We start from the raw sequence: 20,563 nt of genomic DNA, 5'->3' as shown, positions 1-20,563 counted from the left end.
ATAAAATTATTTTATGTTATAATTATTTTATTTATTGTAATGTTATAATTATTTAATATTTATAGTATTATTAATATATTATTTTATAAAATATTATTTTATAGCATTAAAAACAACATTATTATTATAAGGCTCTTGCTCAGCCTTATAATACAAATTATGAGGTAGGTTTATACAACCTACCAAGTTTACTTATGACAAGTTTTAAAGGGAAGTCTTATTCAAGTTTCTCTTCAAGTACACCAATTATCAATCCAAACGTGATTAAATAATTTGTGTCAGATTTTTGTTACCTTCTTTAGGGGAAGGGAAGGAGCAAAATATTATCCCTAAGCTATTCTAGGAAATGCAAATTAAATAAAAGAAAATAGAAAAATAGACTTATAGCTCTGAAATACCCCTGTATATACAAAGAACAAATATTTTCTATGCCTATTTAAGAGATTTCTATCCTGTCTATCTTTAAAACAAAGGCAGCTTACAAGGCTAAACACACTGTTGAGGGATGTGGCTTCTTACCTTCCCATGTAATCCCTCAAAAGCAGCAAACACCATGTCCTAACCACCCATTTAATCTACATTAATACATTAGAATATTTGTCAAAACCAGCCACTTGAATCAATGGGTCTAAATCATCTTAAAACCTAGTATATCAGATTAACTGGTTGTATATTATGCTATAAGACTGTGATCCTTTTGTTCCCGTAGCAAATTAAAATTTTCCATATGTGTTGTTCCATACTGACAATGTACAGTCTTTCTACTCTTAAAGGGGATTCAAAAATAGTTGTGTATGTAAACTAATCACTGATTTATTATATAGACTATCTTTAAACTTTTATATAGAATTTTAAACAGTTTCAATATATACGGTTATGAATATCACAACAGGGAACTTAGGTGGGTAGTGGACAGCAAGATTTTGAACTCTAATGTTTTATTCCTGGCTCAGCCATTTTTTTTCAATATTTCCAACATCTTATTAACTATTCTATACATAGAACATGAAAATACTGAGGCTTCAGATGGAAATGATTTAGAACAATAACATTGTCTTAGGTCCAGCTTATCTGTCGATATATAGCTTTCAGTACGTCAAAGTAGGCCAATTTATCTGGAAAATTATTTTGCCAAGTAGACTAAATATCAGCTAGGAAAAGTGCATTCTTCAATTAACTCCTCCTAATAAAGCCAAAAAACGTACAGTCTTGAAACATTAACAGCAAAATCCTATACCTACTTACCTAAGAAGCCTCAATGAAATCAATGGAACTTCCTTCTGAGTAGACATGTATAGGACTGGACTATTAAACTGTGATTGTCTCTTAAGTGGGAGTAAGCCCAACTGAGCCCAGTGGGACTTACTATCGAGTAAACATATATAGGATTGTGTAGCATGGCTTCAATCCTATACACATTTTTTAAATTTCTATTATTTATTTGTAAGGACATTTCTAGACCACCTTTCAGCAGTAAGAACGGCTCTTGAGATGATTTGACAACATTAAAACCAGTAAAAACTGTGAAAACAATTTAAACAAACAAAGCTGAGATCAGAAGGAGAGAGAAGAAGTTAAATGTTCAATCTCATAATTAAAAACAAAAGCCAGGGGAAATAAATATGTTTTTGGCGCCTAACTAAAAACCAGCAAGGATGGGGATCAGTCTAATGACTTTTGGGGTGGAGTTTTTCACTCTAGGTGCTGCCACAGAAAAGGCCCTGTCCCTATTTCTCACCATGTGAACCTCCTTTAGTAGTTGGGTATGAAGTGGGGCCTCAAAAGACAGTGGCTCACATGGGAAGGCAGTTTTTTCAGATATCCTGGCCTCAAACCATTTAGGGCTGTATAGGTAAGAACAGCTTGAACAGCACCTTGAACAGCACCAAAGCTAAGCAAAGGCATTTTTGACCATAACAGCCATCTGAGCATCCAGAAGCAATGCTGAATCTAGGAGCAGCAGCTGTGAACCCGACCCTTAAGAGGGAGTACAACCCCATCCAGAGCAGTTATCCTCTCAAACCGGGATCATCTTGTCTACTGACCATCAGTATCTCTGCCTTGACTGGACTGCACTTCAGCTTGTTAGCCCTCATCTAACCTATCACTGCATCCAGGCATTCCACAGCCTCCTTGGCATAAGTTGAAAGAGAGAGAGAGCTGTGTGTCATCCTCATATTGATGGCACTGCACCCCAGAATTCTAGATGACCTCTTACAGTGGTTTCATGTAGATGCTTAAAAGCATAGGAGATAACATAAAACCCTGGGAAACTTCATAGGTCAGTGGTCAAGGGGCTGAGCAGTAATCCCCCAGCATCACCTTCTGGGAGTGTTTGGCCAAGACAAGAATGACTAGACTCACCGTAAAACAGTGCCCAGTCCCATACTAGCCAAACATCCCAAGAGGATAGTATGGTTGGTTGTTGATATCCAATGCTATTGAGACATCCAGCAGAAGCAACAGGGACGTATTCCACCTAACTAGCTTCTGGTGTAGGTTATCCACTTGGGATGTGCGTTGGATGTATCATTCATTCATTCATTACATTTCTATACTGCCCAATAGGTGAAGCTCTCTGGGGAGTTCACAAAAATTAAAACTAAAAGTGTAAAGCTACAGTATAAAAATAACATTAGAATAAAACCTAGCAGCAATGCAGAGATTTAAAATACGGTGACAGATTTAAAACAGCAAAGTTAAAAGACTATAACGCTCAAATGCTAAAATACTGGGAAAATAAAAAGGTCTTCACCTGGCACCTGAGAGAGTACAAGCTAGGTGCCAGGGGAACCTCTATAGAGAGCTCATTCCACAGCCAGGGTGCCATAGCAGAAAAGGCCCCTTTTCTGGTAGCCACCCATTTCCCTTTGGCAGGGGCTCCCAGAGAAGGACCCCTGAAGATGATCCTAGGGTCTAGGCAGCTACATATGGGAGGAGATGATCCTTCAGGTAACCTGGCCCCAAGCTGTTTTGGGCTTTGAATGTTAATACAACCACTTTGAATTGGGTTGAGTGACTGACAGCTTCACCTTCTAATGACAGGGGCTCTCCAATCACTGTGCTTTGAATGAAGGCAAAGTTGGGACTGTGAGATGGCTATTCTTTCAGTCACTACAAAAAACCCTTTAAACTGGTTTTCAAGTGTTGTAACACCCTACCCCTGTACCTATCTCTCTGAAATGTTGCAGGTTTCTTGATGGGAGAAATGAGGTGTGCTATTTTCATATGCTGTAAAGAACAATATTGTTTAGGAACCTGGAATGTAAGATCAATGAATCAAGGTAAGCTGGAGGTGGTCAAACATGAGATGGCAAGATTGAAAATCGACATCTTGGGAATCAGCGAACTAAAATGGACAGGCATGGGTGAATTTAATTCAGATGACCATTACATCTACTACTGTGGGCAAGAATCCCTTAGAAGAAATGGAGTAGCACTCATAGTCAACAGAAGGGTGGGAAAAGCAGTACTGGGGTACAATCTCAAAAACGATAGAATGATCTCAGTACGAATCCAAGGCAAACCATTCAACATCACAGTAATTCAAGTCTATGCCCCAACCACTGAGGCCAAAGACGCTGAGGTTGATCGGTTCTATGAAGACCTACAACACCTTCTAGAACTAACACCAAAAAAAGATGTCCTTTTCATCATAGGGGATTGGAATGCTAACTTAGGCTTTTCCAACAGCACAAGAGGTGACTCTACATATGAACATCACCAGATGGTCAATATCAAAATCAGATTGATTATGTCCTTTGCAGCCAAAGATGCAGAAGCTCTACGCAGTCAGTAAAAACAAGACCTGTAGCTGACTGTGGCTCAGATCATGAGCTGCTTCTTGCAAAATTTCGGCTTAAATTGAAGAACATAGGGAAAACCACTAAACCATTCAGGTATGACCTAAATCATATCCCTTATGAATATACAGTGGAGGTGAGGAATAGATTTCAGGGATTAGACCTGATAGATAGAGTGCCTGAGGAACTATGGACGGAGGTCCGTAACATTGTTCAGGAGGCAGCAACTCAATCCATCCCAAAGAAAAAGAAATGCAAGAAAGCCAAGTGGCTGTCTGATAAGGCTTTACAAGTAGCTGTGGAAAGAAGGGAAGCGAAAAGCAAGGGAGAAAGGGGAAGATATATCCAACTGAATGCAGACTTCCAGAGAATAGCAAGGAGAGACAAGAAGGCCTTCTTAAATGAACAATGCAAAGAAATTGAGGAAAACAACAGAATGGGAAAGACTAGAGATCTCTTCAAGAAAATTGGAGATATCAAAGAATGTTTTGTGCAAAGATGGGCACGATAAAGGACAAAAAAGGCAGGGACCTAACAGAAGCAGATGAGGTTAAGAAGAGGTGGAAAGATTACACAGAAGAACTATACAGGAAAGATCTTAATGTCCCCGATAGCCATGATAGTGCGGTCACTGAACTTGAGCTGGACATCCTAGAGAGTGAAGTCAAGTGAGCCTTAGGAAGCATTAGTAACAACAAAGCTAGCGGAGATGGCAGTATTCCAGCTGAGCTATTTAAAATCCTAAAAGATGATGCTGTTGAAGTGCTGCACTCAATATGCCAACAAATGTGGAACACTCAGCAGTGGCCACAAGACTGGAAATGGTCAGTTTACATTCCAATTCCAAAGAAGGGCAATGCCAAAGAATGTTCAAACTACCGCACAATTGCACTCATTTCACATGCCAGCAAGGTGATGCTCAAAATCCTACAAGCTAGGCTTCAGCAGTATGCGAACCGAGAACTACCGGAAGTACAAGCTGGGTTTCGAAGAGGCAGAGGAACTAGAGATCAAATCACCAACATTCGCTGGATCATGGAGAAAGGAAGAGAATTCCAGAAAAATGTCTATTTCTGCTTCATTGACTACGCTAAAGCCTTTGACTGTGTGGATCACAACAAACTGTGGCAAATTCTTAAAGAGATGGGACTACCAGACCACCTTACCTATCTCCTGAGAAACCTGTATGAGGGCCAAGAAGCAACAGTAAGAACCAGACATGGAACAATCGATTGGTTCCAAATTGGGAAAGGAGTATGACAAGGCTGCATATTGTTGCCCTGCTTATTTAACTTATATGCAGAGTACATCATGAGAAACGCCGGGTTGGATGAATCACAGGTCGGAATTAAGATTGCCAGGAGAATTATCAACAACCTCAGATACACAGACAATACCACCCTAATGGCAGAAAGCGAAGAAGATCTAAAGAGCCTCTTGTTGAAGGTGAAAGTGGAGAGTGCAAAAGCTGGTTTGAAACTCAACATTAAAAAAATGAAGATCATGGCATCTGGCCCCATCACTTCCTGGCATATAGAAGGGGAAGAAATGGAAGCAGTGACAGCTTTTATTTACTTGGGCTCCAAGATCACTGCAGACGGTGACTGTAGCCATGAAATTAAAAGACGCTTGCTCCTTGGGAGGAAAGCTATGGCAAACCTAGACAGCATAGTAAGAAGCAGAGACATCACCTTGCTGACAAAGGTCCGTCTAATCAAAGCTATGGTTTTCCCAGTAGCAACATATGGCTGTGGGAGCTGGACTATAAGGAAGGCTGAGTGCCGAAGAATTGATGCTTTCGAATTGTGGTGCTGGAGAAGACTCTTGAGACAAGTCCCCTGGACTGCAAGGAGGTCAAATCAGTCCATCCTAAAGGAAATCAACTCTGAGTGCTCATTGGAAGGACAGATACTGAAGCTGAAGCTCAAATATTTTGGCCACCTAATGTGAAGAGAAAACTCACCGGAAAAGACCCTGATGCTGGGAAAGATTGAAGGCAAAAGGAGAAGGGGACGACAGAGGATGAGATGGCTAGATAGCATCACCGATGCAATGAATATGAACTTGAGCATGCTCCGGGAGAGAGCGCAGGACAGGAAGAAGGCCTGGCGTGCTATGGTCCATGGGGTCACGAAGAGTCGGACACGACCGAACGACTGAACAACAACAGCAATTTGAAAAGTGCTAAAATTGACAAATTTACCCTTTATACTCCCATTTTTAAATAATTATGTCACATATTTCTTTCACGTTTTGGTATAAACTACTGATGTACTTTATCACACAACACGTTAACCCACACTCAGTGGTTGAGTGTGGGTTGATTAGAACCTTGGGTTGTTTGCTGAACCATGGGTTAGCGTGTTGTCTCAATGCAGCATATTTTTTGCAGGATGGGTTATCGTGTTGTCTGAACGCAGGCAGGGTGGCTTGTTAACCACCCTGAACAACCCAACAACAAACCATGGTTTCTCAAGGTGGCTTGTTCGAGAAAATAAGCCACACTGCTTGGTTAACAAGCTCCGTTGGCTGTGTTCAGACAACATGCTAACCCAAGGTTCAAAACAACCCACACTCAACCACTGAGTGCGGGTTAGCATGTTGTGTGAACAGCCCCAGGGTCTTGTTTAGGAAGGTAATCCTTCATTTATTTGGTGATGTTCTGAGCAGCGATTCAAAAGTTATTAAGGTTTTCCTGTTTCATTAAGGCCTACTATGGCAGCAACTGCTGGCAAAGTTATATCGTGTATGTTCAGTCTTTCTTTCTTTCTTTTTTCTTTCTTTTTTTGCTACTTACCTTAACTAAAGGGGCATTCCTATGTCATTCATAAACAAGCCGCTGTACAAGAGGCAAAGCATGGGAAGGGTTTCTTGAATATAAACACCAGCTTTTGTGTTGGTGTATCTGTAAATCTGTGAACTCTGTATTTTTAAACAACACAGAAACCTAGTATATTAGGTGGTAGAAGCCAGTTTCTGAATATGAAAGTATTATTAGGTTACTTGTTTCACACAGCACTATAAACTATAATGCATTACAATGTGTATGCTTAATAATTAAAATATTAGCATAGTTAATCTTGGATCATGCAGATCACATTTTCAAATTACAGAATGTTTATTATACCGACTGCGCAGTGGCTTTTCACACTACAGTTTTTGCCTCAATTTAACATGCTTGGCTTGTTGGCTGAATGCTTTCTATTTCTGGCTCTCAGGGTAACCACAAGTCTGCTGGGATCAAAAAGCTCAGCAAGACTACGAAGTCACATCTGTGGAAGGCTCCCCCCACCCTTTTTTGTAAACCGGCAGATTATGATTGATGAACCCAGCATTAGGGTAATGTTAGCGGGGACACTTACTGCTTCTGTCCTCTGTGACATCACTGAGGTCAGACCATAATCATGTTAGCATTGAACACAATGCTTTATTAATGTTTCATGGCTATGTCAGTAGTAATCAGTCTAGCTTGCTATGGATAAATTAAACTGGGCCAACAATCACTGATGTATAAATTGAATGCTCTTAAAATCTACTGAAACATCTCCTAAAAGTTACCCAACTTAATCACTTCTCCAGCCTTTCTAATGAGACCAATTTTCACAGGAATTTCTTTCAATGAGAGGCTATTTCTCTCTCACAGCATATATTTATAAAACCCAAAACATCCTCCCATTTACTTGGCAGTAATACGTCAAACGCTTGTTTAATTCTAAATTCGGCGGGAGTCATTTATCATGCAATACTACAGTGTTTCTGTTATATAAAGCTTCTATGAATGTATAAACAGGTTGAATACACACACACACACACACACACCATTAATTTATGAGGGGAGGTACTGAGTCAGTAATCATCAACATGTGTTATTTCTCACATGCAATAGCCTGCAAAATCACAGAGGAACCAAATGAAGATTTCAAATGGTGTGGGTAAACAATTGATTAAATGCACAATACCCTTTTTAAAAGTGTTCTGTATTTTTCTCCAAGGTCTGTTATCAACATTTCAGCTCTTGATAAAAATGTAATAACATTAGAAATTATAGCACTATAACCACAATGGTAGGTAACTCTCCAAAGTTCATTCAATACTTAAGCTTTCTCCTCTTTTAAAATGGCTTGAATGTGTCATTATAGCATTATTTTTATGCACAGCACCGTAAGGACCATTGCATAGATTCTACAACCATAGTAACTACTATTATTTGTAACATCAACCATGGTCATAATTATAATTATTACCATTATTATTATTCGGCTGCTGATGTGAATGCTTTTTGTTGTGAAGAATATTTTAAGTGACTTGAAATGCTAGATTATCCCAAAGATATCCAGGGGACAAACAAACCAAGAAGATGCTCTTGTGGCTTAGCTGTCTACTAAGTTTTCAAAATGGGGGAGCCACAAATTCCAATTTCATTGTGATGTGTACAAATTTATGATGCAAACCATACGACCTAAGGCAGTAGATGAGGATAAAATTGCTACAAAATCCCCTTGCGTTATTGTCACTCCAAGTTACACTGACATAGTGAAGTTATGACAACATAGTGATATTGTTACACTAGTGGAAACTACACTCAGCTTAAGTTGTATGCCATCATGATGACAATTCTGCAAAGACGGGAAATGTGAGGTGTTGGGGACATGGTGTGTGGAGTGGCGGAGAAGTGGCCACTTAGCCCAGATCCTATTTTTCACAAGGACTTTGTCTTAGCAGCCAGCAAAACACCCACTGGAGTCCACAACAACAGCCCTGTCCCAATTCTGCCTTCTCTAGCCACACTGGGAGACAAGAGTTCATCTAACCCGAAAGACACTCATGGAACTAGGGGTATAAAGGATCTACCCATGAAACACAGAACACATATATCAATACATATGAAATTGGTGTCAGGGGACTTAAATGATGGGACATCTAGCACAAGTGGAGCACTTTGCACAAATATCCAACAGACACGATAACCTGAAAAGTGCAGATAAATAAATAATACAAAATAATTTTCTAGAACTTTAGATGTACCTGGACTCACAATTTCAGATACTAACACCCACCAGGAATCCAGACTCCACCGTTGCAATTGGAACTGGAAGGACAAAGCACCCTACACCACTAAGCAAAGGAGGGGTGCCTCACCTCGGAGGGTAGACTATACCTTAAAGCAGTATTCCTGAATCTACTCCATCCATTTCCCCCTAGCCACTCAAGAAAAGGGATCAGAACACTTGAAGACCTGTGGCCACTGTGTCTTTCCCAGTTTTTTCTCTGCACTAAACTGTGCACTGGTTTAACAACTATCCCTTACTCAACAGGTGGTAGCAGTCTTCCCCACAAAACAAGGATGCAGTTTAGTACAGAGGGGATTGGTTTAGCCACAAAAGTACCATCATGCACTTGTGAATGTGGAGCACAGGCATTTTTGGTGAACACTGAACACTCCAAACATCTACCTATGAAAATCCTAGCCAAAGAAAATCTCAGGGGTTGTATCATTCACCTCGGTATTCTGCTCTTCAGAGAAAAGAATATAGAATTATACCCAATGCTTCTAGTACATAGGAAGCTGCTGTATACCAGGGCAGGGCAGGGCAGGCCAGTGGACCATCTAGCCCAGGTACTGTGTGTTCCCACTGGCAGCAGCTCTCCAGGATTTCAGGCAGAAGAGGATCTTCACATTACCTGCTTCTTTAAAAACAACAAAGAACTGGAGATACCTAGGATTAAAGCTGGCACTTGCTGCATGCAAAACATACACTCCACCTCTACTACTGAGCTTCAGTCACTCCTCCAATTCTGGTGTCAAGCACACAATCACCTTGCAAGGGACATTTCGACATGGAATAGCATACTGAGAACAACAGGGACAGCTCCCAGTGCCAAGTAGCATTGCATTCTACTTGCTAATGCTGTTTTCCATAGGATGCCATGATTACTGTTTCAGTCCGTCACAAATGTATTGCCTGAATTTCACAAAATAACTGTGCTGCTTAGTGAGAAGCTTGCAAGATGAATATTGCGTGTTAACATGTAATATTTACATGAAAATCTAGTAATGACATAAAGGTACTTAAGAAAGCACTTTCTTTTACAGAAGAAAATGTGTGTTAAGGGTTACACTGCTGGATACATTGTGAAGAGGCTCTCAAATGTGTTGATTTATGCAGAGAGAAAGCAGCTCTGAGTTGTTGAAGTGCACATTAATGAGCACTTCTAAATATTCTTATTAAATGCTAGTGCCCACAAATTCTAATTTAGATTATATAAAAATGAATGCTAATATGATGTTTTTTTCTTTAAAAAGCTCAGAGTGACATACATGGGGCACCCAATGGTCTCCTATCCAGGCACGGATCACTATTTCATTATTCATTCATTCATTCATTAAATAAATTTCTGTCCCGCTTTTTACAGATATGCCCTCACAAAGCAGCTTCCAAATGATAAAAGGCATTTTGTACAAGCCCATATAAAGATACAAACAAAGCACAATCAGAATTAGGCGTCTCCAGTAAAAGAAAATCCATTAAAATCCAGTATGTATAATGGAACATTGGGTGCTTCCAGACAAGGTTTTTATTCTGTAATTGCCCTGGCTCATTCACAGAATTTTACACTGTTTCCAGATGTCATCATCTTCCATTTGTAAACCTCCTGTGTGTTCCCAGTGCTTCGTTTGTGTTTTTTCTTACCAGAAAATGTCACTTGAGGAAAAGATGGAATAGGTACATAATGCCTTTTGATTGGTAGTGCTGGAGCCCTCCATCTGGACGAACCCACTGTCAGTTATAGAATGAAGGCAATCAACCACCTCCATCATCTGTTTTTTCTTCCTTACGTTTTCAACTATTGCCCGTAGAGATAAAGAGCTAGTGATATGTTAGTGTGTTAAATCACTTAACTAGTTTGAAAGCTTGACTAAAATCCTTCTTACCATCCTATTGATACGCACGAAGTCTTCAGGCTTCTTTGCCCAAGGGGGAAGCTCAACGTCATTTACAACAACTTCATCTTCTCTGACTCCGAGGTTATATCCATTACTGTTGACAAACATTTCTGGTAGATAGTAAAATTCTGGAATTAACTCCTGTAGTGGAAGAAACAAATGTTATTACTAGATAATCACTTAACTGACTTATGTGGTATTACTTTTCAAACTCATTTCTGTATTATTTGCGCAGACAGAAGTTGTTCAAGAACTTTTGCAACCTACCTTTAAATGGAAAAAAATGCTATTACATTGTTAAGGCTTGTTTATGTTATATTTTAAATTTAAATCACTGATATATTAATAAATATAGGAACCATATCAGTTTAAACAGAAATTTGCTTAGACATCTTTCATGGAAATAAATGAGTAATATTCAGAAATGGGTCATTTTCATAAAAACCCTGCCATTGGTGGTTTGTTTTCAAGGTATGGGATGTTTACATTACACTCCACTGCCTGGCTGGGACTCCCAGCCTTCAGTGTCATCACCTGTGGAAACCAGCCAGGAGCTAGACGTATTTTTCAAACCTAAAGAAACAAGACCTTTAGGTGACAACACAAGCAAGTTGGCCAATATCATCTTCAGCATACCAACTTTTAACCATAATCAATCTGAAAGAAGTACTTATTATCACTTATTTATTTATTTATTTATTTATTCATTCATTCATTTCATTTCTATACCGCCCAATAGCCGAAGCTCTCTGGGTGGTTCACAAAAATTAATCATGAAACCTGTTAATTTCCTACCATCTTCATTTGCATCCCAACAGTAAAACTGGTTGTATTGGTGAAGCTTTGTGTCTCCTCCAATGAGAGTTGTGTCACAAAACCTACACTTCCATTTAGTAACCACATATTTTGCCCCACTCCCACTGTGGTACTTTTTATTTTCTGCAGGCCTTCTTGCATCAAGTGATTAGTCCATTCATTCATTCATTCCATTTATATCTCGCCTTATTTATTTACTTACTTACTTACTTACTTACTTACTTACTTACTGACTTAATCACCCATCTGGCTGGTCACCCAGCCACTCTGGGCGATGTACAACAGTACAATTTACAACAGTAAAAGTAAACATTAAAACATTACTTAAAAATACCTTAACTCACTCCAAATGCCTGCCTGAATAACCAAGTTTTCAGTGTGTGGTGGAAACTCATTAAAGAAACTCATTTTCTTCCTTAAGGAACCCAAGGCAGTGTACATAATCCTCCTCCTCTCCATTTTATCCTCACAACAACAACCCTGTGAAGTAGGCTGGGCTGAGAGTCTGTGACTGGCCCAAAGTCATCCAGTGAGCTTCCATGGCTGAGTGGGGCCTAGAAGCCAGATCTCCCAACTCCCAGTCCAACACTCTAGCCACTACACCACACTGGGTATGAACCACTTACTGGTTCATACATTCTCAACTTAAAGCCTCCTATTTTTAATCTGCATTTTTCTGTCCAAGTCCAGCTCCTTCTTCCCCATACCCAGCTTGCCATTCCAAGCCCTTTCCTATTCCTTGTTTTTCATAGCGCAAGCTTTTGAGAAAAGGGGAGAAAGGCAGCTGTCATCTCTGCCTCTTTCACCTTCTCTCCAGCATAAGTTTTATGAACTGCCCAGAGAACTTCAACTATTGGGTGATATAGAAATGTAATAAATAAATTGTCTACTGCTAGGGCTCCATCTGGAGTCCTGAAAGACTCATCTCTGACTGCCCTTGTCTTTGGGATTCCTGTTCCTGACTGAACTCTGGGCCAATCTACATTGCGCCCGCCATCGTAATGAATTTGGTGTCCTGTTGGGTTAAACGCTCTGGCATTAAAACGTGATTATCCACACTTACCCATTTTCCCCGTTGCGGTGCTTCATTGAATGCGCGAGCTTGGTTTACACTCAAGCGCTGTGCTGTTCTCCTGCTCTTAAAGACGGAGGCTCTCATTGGAGGATCAGAAACTCTTCTTGTTTCTGCTGATTCCACGCCCACCATGCTCACAGCTCTCGACGGCCCCATGTTGTCTTCCGGCTACTGATTGCATAGCTTCCTCAGCACTCAATGTTTCCTCAGCAATGAGCAAAGGGCTGAATGTGCGCGTGCTTGTCTGATCTTGGAAGCTAAGTGGGGTCAGCCTCGGTCAGTAGTTGGATGGGCAACCGCCTGGGAATCAGGCTTCCTGCATTGAGCAGGGGGTTGTTCTATCCCTTCAAATGAGACTTAAGTTTTACGCCCTCCTATCCCCCACTTCGGATTTTTTTTAAAAAATTAAGGTGTTATCTTCGAAGAATCGTGGTTTCTCTGCAATGTTTTTTTTTTTCGTAATTCAGGCATGATCTTCGAAGATTCGAAAATTCGAAGATTTGAAGCTTCAAAACGCGCGCACATCCAGCCCTTTGCTTGTTGCTGAGGAAACATTGAGTGCTGAGGAAGCTATGCGATCAGTAGCCAGAAGACGACATGAGGCCATTGAGAACTGTGATTGGACAGGAGGGAAATACAAACACAGTCGTATATGGACAGGCAGGGGAGGAGACTACGACCAGATATGTTAGCGAAAGTGGAAAATCAGAGCACATTAAGAGGAAATACTGGGATATCAGGGTATGGAAAGAGGGAGCATGGAAGCGCGAAATTCTGGTTCCAATTCGAGGCAGGTACTGCGTAGTATGAAAGACAGGCGATGAAACCTCATTGGAAGCAAAAAAACCCGTAAGTGTAGTTCAGCCCTCTGTCTTCCCCCTCTGCTCCAGACCACTTGCTAGACCTGCCTGTGGGCTCCACTTCACCAAGACCAGGCCTGCAAATGATCTCTCTTTCTTCCTCTTCATTCTTCCTTTTACCTTAATTCTGATGCTTTCTCCTGCTCTCTGCTGTATCCATGATTTTTACCCCATTCTTTTCTTAATGAATAGGTAGAGCTCCACGCTCCTAACTAATTCTCAGCAGTTTCCTATTATTTAGCTGGTACTGAAAAACATAAAACTCTACACCTTTAAGCTTATTATCTGTTAGATAAGGTCTCAGGAGTGGGCAACTTTGGAGTGGCTCCCCTGGAAGCTGTGCCCTTCCGCTGGCGGAAGTGGTCACACCACTGCTGAAAGTGGCTGTGGCACCAGAACCCAGCAGTTCTGTGTGGAAACAAGGTGCATGGGGTGTGCATACCTCGTTTCCCAGAAGAATCAAGTTCTGACAGCCCACGAACAGCTGCATTGTACACCAGAGAATGTTGGTTAGTGGGTGGTTTAAAAGTACAGTAAATAAGGGCGCAGTCCTAACTAAATAGGCAGCCACCTCCAAACTCGGAGGTGACCGCCTATCCTAGGCAAGGCAAGAGAGGCACGGGGGAGGATTGTTCCGTCCGTGCCTCTCCTGCCCTGCTATTTTTTGCTAGACAGCAAAACTAGACAGTTTTCGGCTGTCTAGCCACGGGGGGCCGACCAGGAGAGGAAGCTGCCGTATGACAGATTGGATGTGTCGTACGCGCAGCTTTGCTCTCCCAGCCCCAGAACGCCCCCCTGGAACGCTCCTTTTCAGTCGCTCTGCAGTCATCTTCCGAGCGTGGAGGATGGGGCTTCTCCGTGCTGCCTCGGAGGCAGTGCAGACGAGGGGGGAGGTCAGATTTCCGGAAACCGACCATATCCTATGGCCCTCTAGACAGCATTTAGTGGCCATAGGACTGCGTCTTAAAATAATTAAATAAATAAATTAAAGTTAAGTGAGCAGAAAGCCTCTCACACAATGTGTTTCCTGATCCCTCTTTCCTCCACTGCAGTCCCCACAACTCTCCCTCCCCAAATAGCCTCTCCTGAGGTTCGGCACAGGGGTGTGTTAGGTAAGGCCTAGGATGTGGCACAGAGAGCTAGAGTGAGAAAGAAAAATCTGAGAAAATTGAGCAGAGTCAGCAATAATCTGGAACACAGCTGAGAGAGACCCAAATCTGTCCCTCAGTATAGGCATTGATGTCACACTGAAAATCCTTCGATCCCATGTACCACTTTACTTTCTCTCATATAATGAATGGCAGCCATCCACTTAAAAATGAGGGGCAGCATTTGGGACACTGCTGTGGGGAGAGCAGACCTGCCCTGTCACTGCTTGCGCTAGTGCTTGCATGATCAGGGGGAAAGACGCGGGGGAGGGGAGCTAATTGATCCCATAAGCCTCCAACTCACCCCTCCCCAATTTTAGCCAAATTCTGCCTCCCCATAAAGACAGTAGCTAAGGAGACTGTCACAGCCTGTAATTTGAGCACTGCTTTATACTGGGTGATGGAGATCTACTGACAGTGATCTTGTGGTGAGTATGTGGTTTTCTGTGAGTGGCCATAGCTCAGTAGTAGAGCACATATTTTGTATGCAAAGCCTCTCAGATAGGCGGCTTTGGACAAACCTCTGCTTGAGACCTTGGAAATCTGCTGCCAGTCAGTGTAGACCACAGGTGCAGAATGTTAGGTCCCAGCTGAGGTTCCCCAAGAGCCCAACCCCTTTCCCCTGGCCTTACTCCAACCACTGATCCCCTGGCCTTTCTCCAACCCTTTCTCCAACCACTGCTCATTGGGTGGTTTCCCAACTTTTGGGCAGTTTCTCCCCCCCCCCATTCTAAAAGGTTCAAATGCCTCTCCTAAGGCTTAGTTACTGGCGGCAATAGGTTTAAGCTACAATCTGCTGGTATTTTTGGATTTTGGGCCCTACCCTTTTTGCTTTTGGCTCTGCCCACCATTGGAATGCAGCCCCCAAGAGCAATTCTGAAATGGAATTTGGCTCTTGGGCTGAAAGTTGTTCTGCACCTCTGGTGTAGACAATGCTAGTAAGGCTAGATAGACCAATAGCCTGACTCAGCATGAAGTAGCTTCATATACTGATATTTGTGCACAGAGATGCTCAACATTTGTAGAAGGTCCCTGCAATATGCAGGACTAGAAACATGCACTGTGTCCAGATTGAGCCGAAGTTCAATGCTATTGTTGTTGTTCAGTCGTTCAGTCGTGTCCAACTCTTCGTGACCCCATGGACCATAGCACGCCAGGCCTTCCTGTCCTGCGCTCTCTCCCGGAGCGTGCTCAAATTCATATTCATTGCATCGGTGATGCTATCTAGCCATCTCATCCTCTGTTGTCCCCTTCTCCTTTTGCCTTCAGTCTTTCCCAGCATCAGGGTCTTTTCCAGAGAGTTTTCTCTTCGCATTAGATGGCCAAAATATTTCAGCTTCAGCTTCAGTATCTGTCCTTCCAATGAGCACTCAGGGTTGATTTCCTTTAGGATGGACTGATTTGACCTCCTTGCAGTCCAGGGGACTCGTAAGAGTCTGCTCCAGCACCACAGTTCGAAAGCATCAATTCTTCGGTGTTCAGCCTTCCTGATAGTCCAGCTCTCACAGCCATACATTACTACTGGGAAAACCATAGCTTTGATTAGATGGACCTTTGTCGGCAAGGTGATGTCTCTGCTTCTTACTATGCTGTCTAGGTTTGCCATAGCTTTCCTCCCAAGGAGCAAGCATCTTTTAATTTCATGGCTACAGTCACCGTCTGCGGTGATCTTGGAGCCTAAGAAAGTAAAATCTGTCACTGCTTCCATTTCTTCCCCTTCTATATGCCAGGAAGTGATGGGGCCAGATGCCATGATCTTAGTTTTTTTAATGTTGAGTTTCAAACCAGCTTTTGCACTCTCCACTTTCACCCTCAACAAGAGGCTCTTGAGATCCTCTTCGCTTTCTGCCATTAGGGTGGTATCGTCTGCATATCGGAGGTTGTTGATAATTCTCCCGGCAATTTTAATTCTGACCTGTGATTCATGACATTCATCCAACCCGGCGTTTCTCATGATGTACTCTGCATATAAGTTAAATAAGCAGGGTGACAATATGCAGCCTTGTCGTACTCCTTTCCCAATTTTGAACCACTCGGTTGTTCCATGTCTGGTTCTTACTGTTGCTTCTTGACCCTCGTACAGGTTTCTCAGGAGACAGGTAAGATGGTCTGGTACTCCCATCACTTTAAGAATTTGCCAGAGTTTGTTGTGATCCACACAATCAAAGGCTTTAGCGTAGTCAATGAAGCAGAAATAGACGTTTTTCTGGAATTCTCTTCCTTTCTCCATGATCCAGCGAACATTGGCGATTTGATCTCTAGTTCCTCTGCCTCTTCGAAACCCAGGTTGTACTTCCGGTAGTTCTCGGTTCGCATACTGCTGAAGCCTAGCTTGTAGGATTTTGAGCATAACCTTGCTGGCATGTGAAATGAGCGCAATTGTGCAGTATTGCTATTACATTTCTGGTAATCAGAATGTGAGATATTCCATGGAAGATTTAGTCTGCAATCTTGTGCGCACTTACCTGGGCATAAGTCCCACTGAAGTAACTGGAATTTACTTCTCGGTAAATAGGTTTAGGATTGTATACTAAAGCTCAATTCTTCTATTTAAAAAAGGGACTTCAAGTGTTTACATTAAGTAAATCATGCCAAAGTGTAATTTCAAAATTCATGTGGTATGCACTATTTATCGTTGAAGTACATATTCTAGAATTTGAATGGTTAACAGAACAATCTAGATTTCTTGATGATAACCTTTTACGACGGCTGTTTTTAGGATATGTTCCTAAAGAGATTATTTCTCTTGGCCTGTAACATTAATATTATTTTCTTATCGTTGTTTTAGGGATTGTTCTTTGCTACATATGTTTTATATATTGTATGATGTTTTATTTTGTAATCCAGCCACCTTGAATTCATTTTTTGAAAAAAGGCAGGATATAAGTTTTTAAAATAAGTAAAATTAGAAACCCACTATGTGAGTTTTCAGAAGTTGGTACTTCTTTTACTCCATGAATTCCCCAAATGCCAGGTTAGTTAAGATTTCTATTACTTCATTAGCAGCTACTTTTCATGTAGTCTTAATAGCTTACATTGCAATCCTATACTTGTCTACTCAAAAGTAAGTCTACCAAGTTCAATGGGACCTACTCTCAGATAAGTGGGTATAGAATTGCAGCCAAAGGCTTTTTATATATATATATATATATATATTTCGAAATAAGGAACAATGTAATAAAGCTACCAGTGAATTTTAAAAGGACAAAAAAGTATATTATAACAGACACCTTATGCCTTTAAATATGATCTCTAGTTTATTTTAATAGCTATGCTAAAACCCAAAGGTATTGTTAATAGCATTACACGTGTTATGTCTTTGTATGAGGAGGAAAATGCCAAAGTACATTTTCTAATTTACAAGCTTGGGACAAATTCAAGCTGCTGAAAAATTAAACTCTAAAAGTATGTCTTGGTGTTATAGAAGACTACTATTAACACTATAATAATTGTATACCATAAGCCTCAAATATGACATTTCAATGTAATATGTTTTGCCAGTAGTACACCATTTTATGGCCTCCCTCTGAAATCAAATCCAATACAGACATTTTCAGTTTTCTAATATAATTCAGTGCAAGATTTTAAAGCTTCCATTTCCCCTACTCGTGCCTGTTTCTTTTTTCCCCAAAAAAGCTTGTCTCCAGATATCCATTAATTCAACTATCACCTTATATTGTTGGGATGTGGGGAGGAGAGGGTCATTCAGTTATAAGAACCTCCATTAACTGTATTAATTTACAATATGTCACCTTAATGACATTTTGTCATAGCTACCTTTCCTGACATCTACACACTCTTGTCCAAGAGTAATATAACATGTTTGGGAGGCATTCAAGAAGATTAGTTTTTGAACACTGTACTCTTTGGATGCCAAATTTACACAAATTGAACGGGAAGGAAAAAGGAGGTGCTAGAAAAAGTGAAAAATGAAAGGACCAAGTTATGGTCATTTTCAAGTGGTTTGTTTGCTAATGGATCATTCCACTAGTATTCATTTTTCACTTTGTACTGATTACTACAGGAAAAGGTCAATGTTTAAAAGAAAAGACAAAAAATAAATTCTTTCATCCAGGTTTCTCCTTTGTGTGCTACTATGATAATTTGTCAAATATGGCATTATGATTATGTGACTTTTGTTCACAACAGGGAATTCCTGCATTTGAAAACGAAACAGTGCAAACACACTGGCCCAATTCAGATGTAATGGTTTGTTATGAGAATGAGCAAGTGTGAGTCTCAGTCTTGGATGCAACCTCCTTGCTTCCCATGCAAAGGGAGGAGATGAGAAGATTCTGATTGAGTATGTGGACTGTTTTTAAAACCTGGCTGTGAGTGAGTGACCTCCCCAGCTGCTCCTATTACAAGTGGTAGCAGCTAAACAACCCAGGAACTCTGGCTTGTCAGGGGAGAGGGCATAGTGTCTCTCCCCTCATAAGCCAGAGTTCCTGGTTTGTACACAATGCTAAACAACCCAGGGACAAATTGTCCCTGGACTGTTTAGTTGCTGCTGCTTGTAGCAGGAGCAATTGGACAGTGTGCACTTGCACACTCACAACCCAGGGTTGTTGCGATGTCTAAATGGGGCAATGTCTGGGTTGGCTTATAGGTTACAGCTGACGTTCATCAAGCTTCTATGTCTTCAGCATGTGGACACAGTAGAAGCTGAGAATAAGCATATGGAAATTAATGAGAGCCAATAATGGATGGATGGATGGATGGATGGATAGATAGATATGAGAGTAAGTGATAATATATTAATTTAAATTCATTCTTGTTTTGCTGTCTAGGCTAAGTATGCAAATATACTTAAATCTATAATATTGATCACGAAGATGGACTCTGAGTAGTTCTAACACATTTTATTATTACAGGATCAATGTGCACACTGTAACTAGTTGAACAGCTTACGTTAATATGTACTTATATATGGTCAGGGTGATTTTAACTAAAACAACAGATGGGCCAACAAAAAATTCTGATCAGAAACGTTTGTATTTTGTTCTTTCCGAAAGGGACAATCTTAATAACTTTAGGCTGGTGGCAACAGTCCTTTCCTGGGCAAGGTCCTTGAGCAGGTGGTTGCCAACCAACTCCAGACTCTCTTGGATGAGACCGATTATCTGGATCCATTTCAGTTGGGATTCAAACTGGGTTTTGTCATGGAAACAGCCATGGTTGCCCTGTATGATGGCCTATATCAGGAGAGAGACATGGGGAGTGTGACCTGGTTGATTCTCCTTGAGAGTCTCAGTGGCTTTTAATACCATCGATCATGGTATCCTTCAGGGATGATTGTCTGAGCTGGGAGTGAGAAGTACTGCATTGCAGTGGTTTCGCTCCTATGTGGATGGTCAGCTCCAGAAGGTGGCACTTGGGAATATTGCTCGGCTCTGTGGATTCTTCAATATGGGGTTCCACAGGGGTTGGTTTTGTCCCCCACACTATTTAACATTTACACAAAACCATTGAGTGCAGTCATCTGGAGTTTTGGAATGTGTTGTCAGCAGCTCTATTTCTCCTTTTCATCTTCATCAGGTGAGGCTGTGGGTGTGCTAGATCAGTCCCTGGATGCAACGATGGACTGGTTGAGAGCTAATAAACTGAAGCTCAATCCAGACAAGACTGAGATGTTGTTAGTGGGTGGTTCTTCAGACTGGATGGAGGGTGCTCAACATGTTCTGGATGGGGCTGCACTCCCACTGAAGAGCAGGTTTGTAGATTGGGTTTTTTCTCTGGAGCCATCTTTGTCACTGGAGGCTCAGGTGGCCTCAGTGGCACGGAGTGCTTCTACCAGCTTCGGTTGGTGGCCCAGCTACACCCCTATCTGGACAAGGATAATGTGACTTCAGTCATCTCTGTTCTGGTAACCTCCAGATTAGATTATTGCAATGTGCTCTATGTGGGGCTGCCAT

At 41.3% G+C, this 20,563-nt stretch overlaps 1 protein-coding gene across 2 annotated transcripts in view; it reads right to left on the bottom strand.

The window, feature by feature from the left end:
• Positions 1-20,563, bottom strand: part of NBEA (neurobeachin) — a 595,906-nt gene that overhangs the window by 74,638 nt on the left and 500,705 nt on the right. For both annotated transcript variants that reach the window (XM_084843013.1, XM_084843014.1), the window contains one exon: positions 10,738-10,890. In XM_084843013.1, the coding sequence (XP_084699139.1) occupies positions 10,738-10,890 (153 nt within the window). The remainder of the gene's footprint in view (positions 1-10,737; positions 10,891-20,563) is intronic.

The sequence above is a fragment of the Heloderma suspectum genome, chromosome 3, assembly GCF_057233095.1.
Source record: "Heloderma suspectum isolate Gila_16-S chromosome 3, 16-S_ref, whole genome shotgun sequence".
In the NCBI taxonomy this organism is placed as follows: Eukaryota; Metazoa; Chordata; class Lepidosauria; order Squamata; family Helodermatidae; genus Heloderma; species Heloderma suspectum.
The sequence above is the reverse complement of the archived record's forward strand: the minus strand, read 5'-3'. Positions and strand labels throughout refer to the sequence as shown.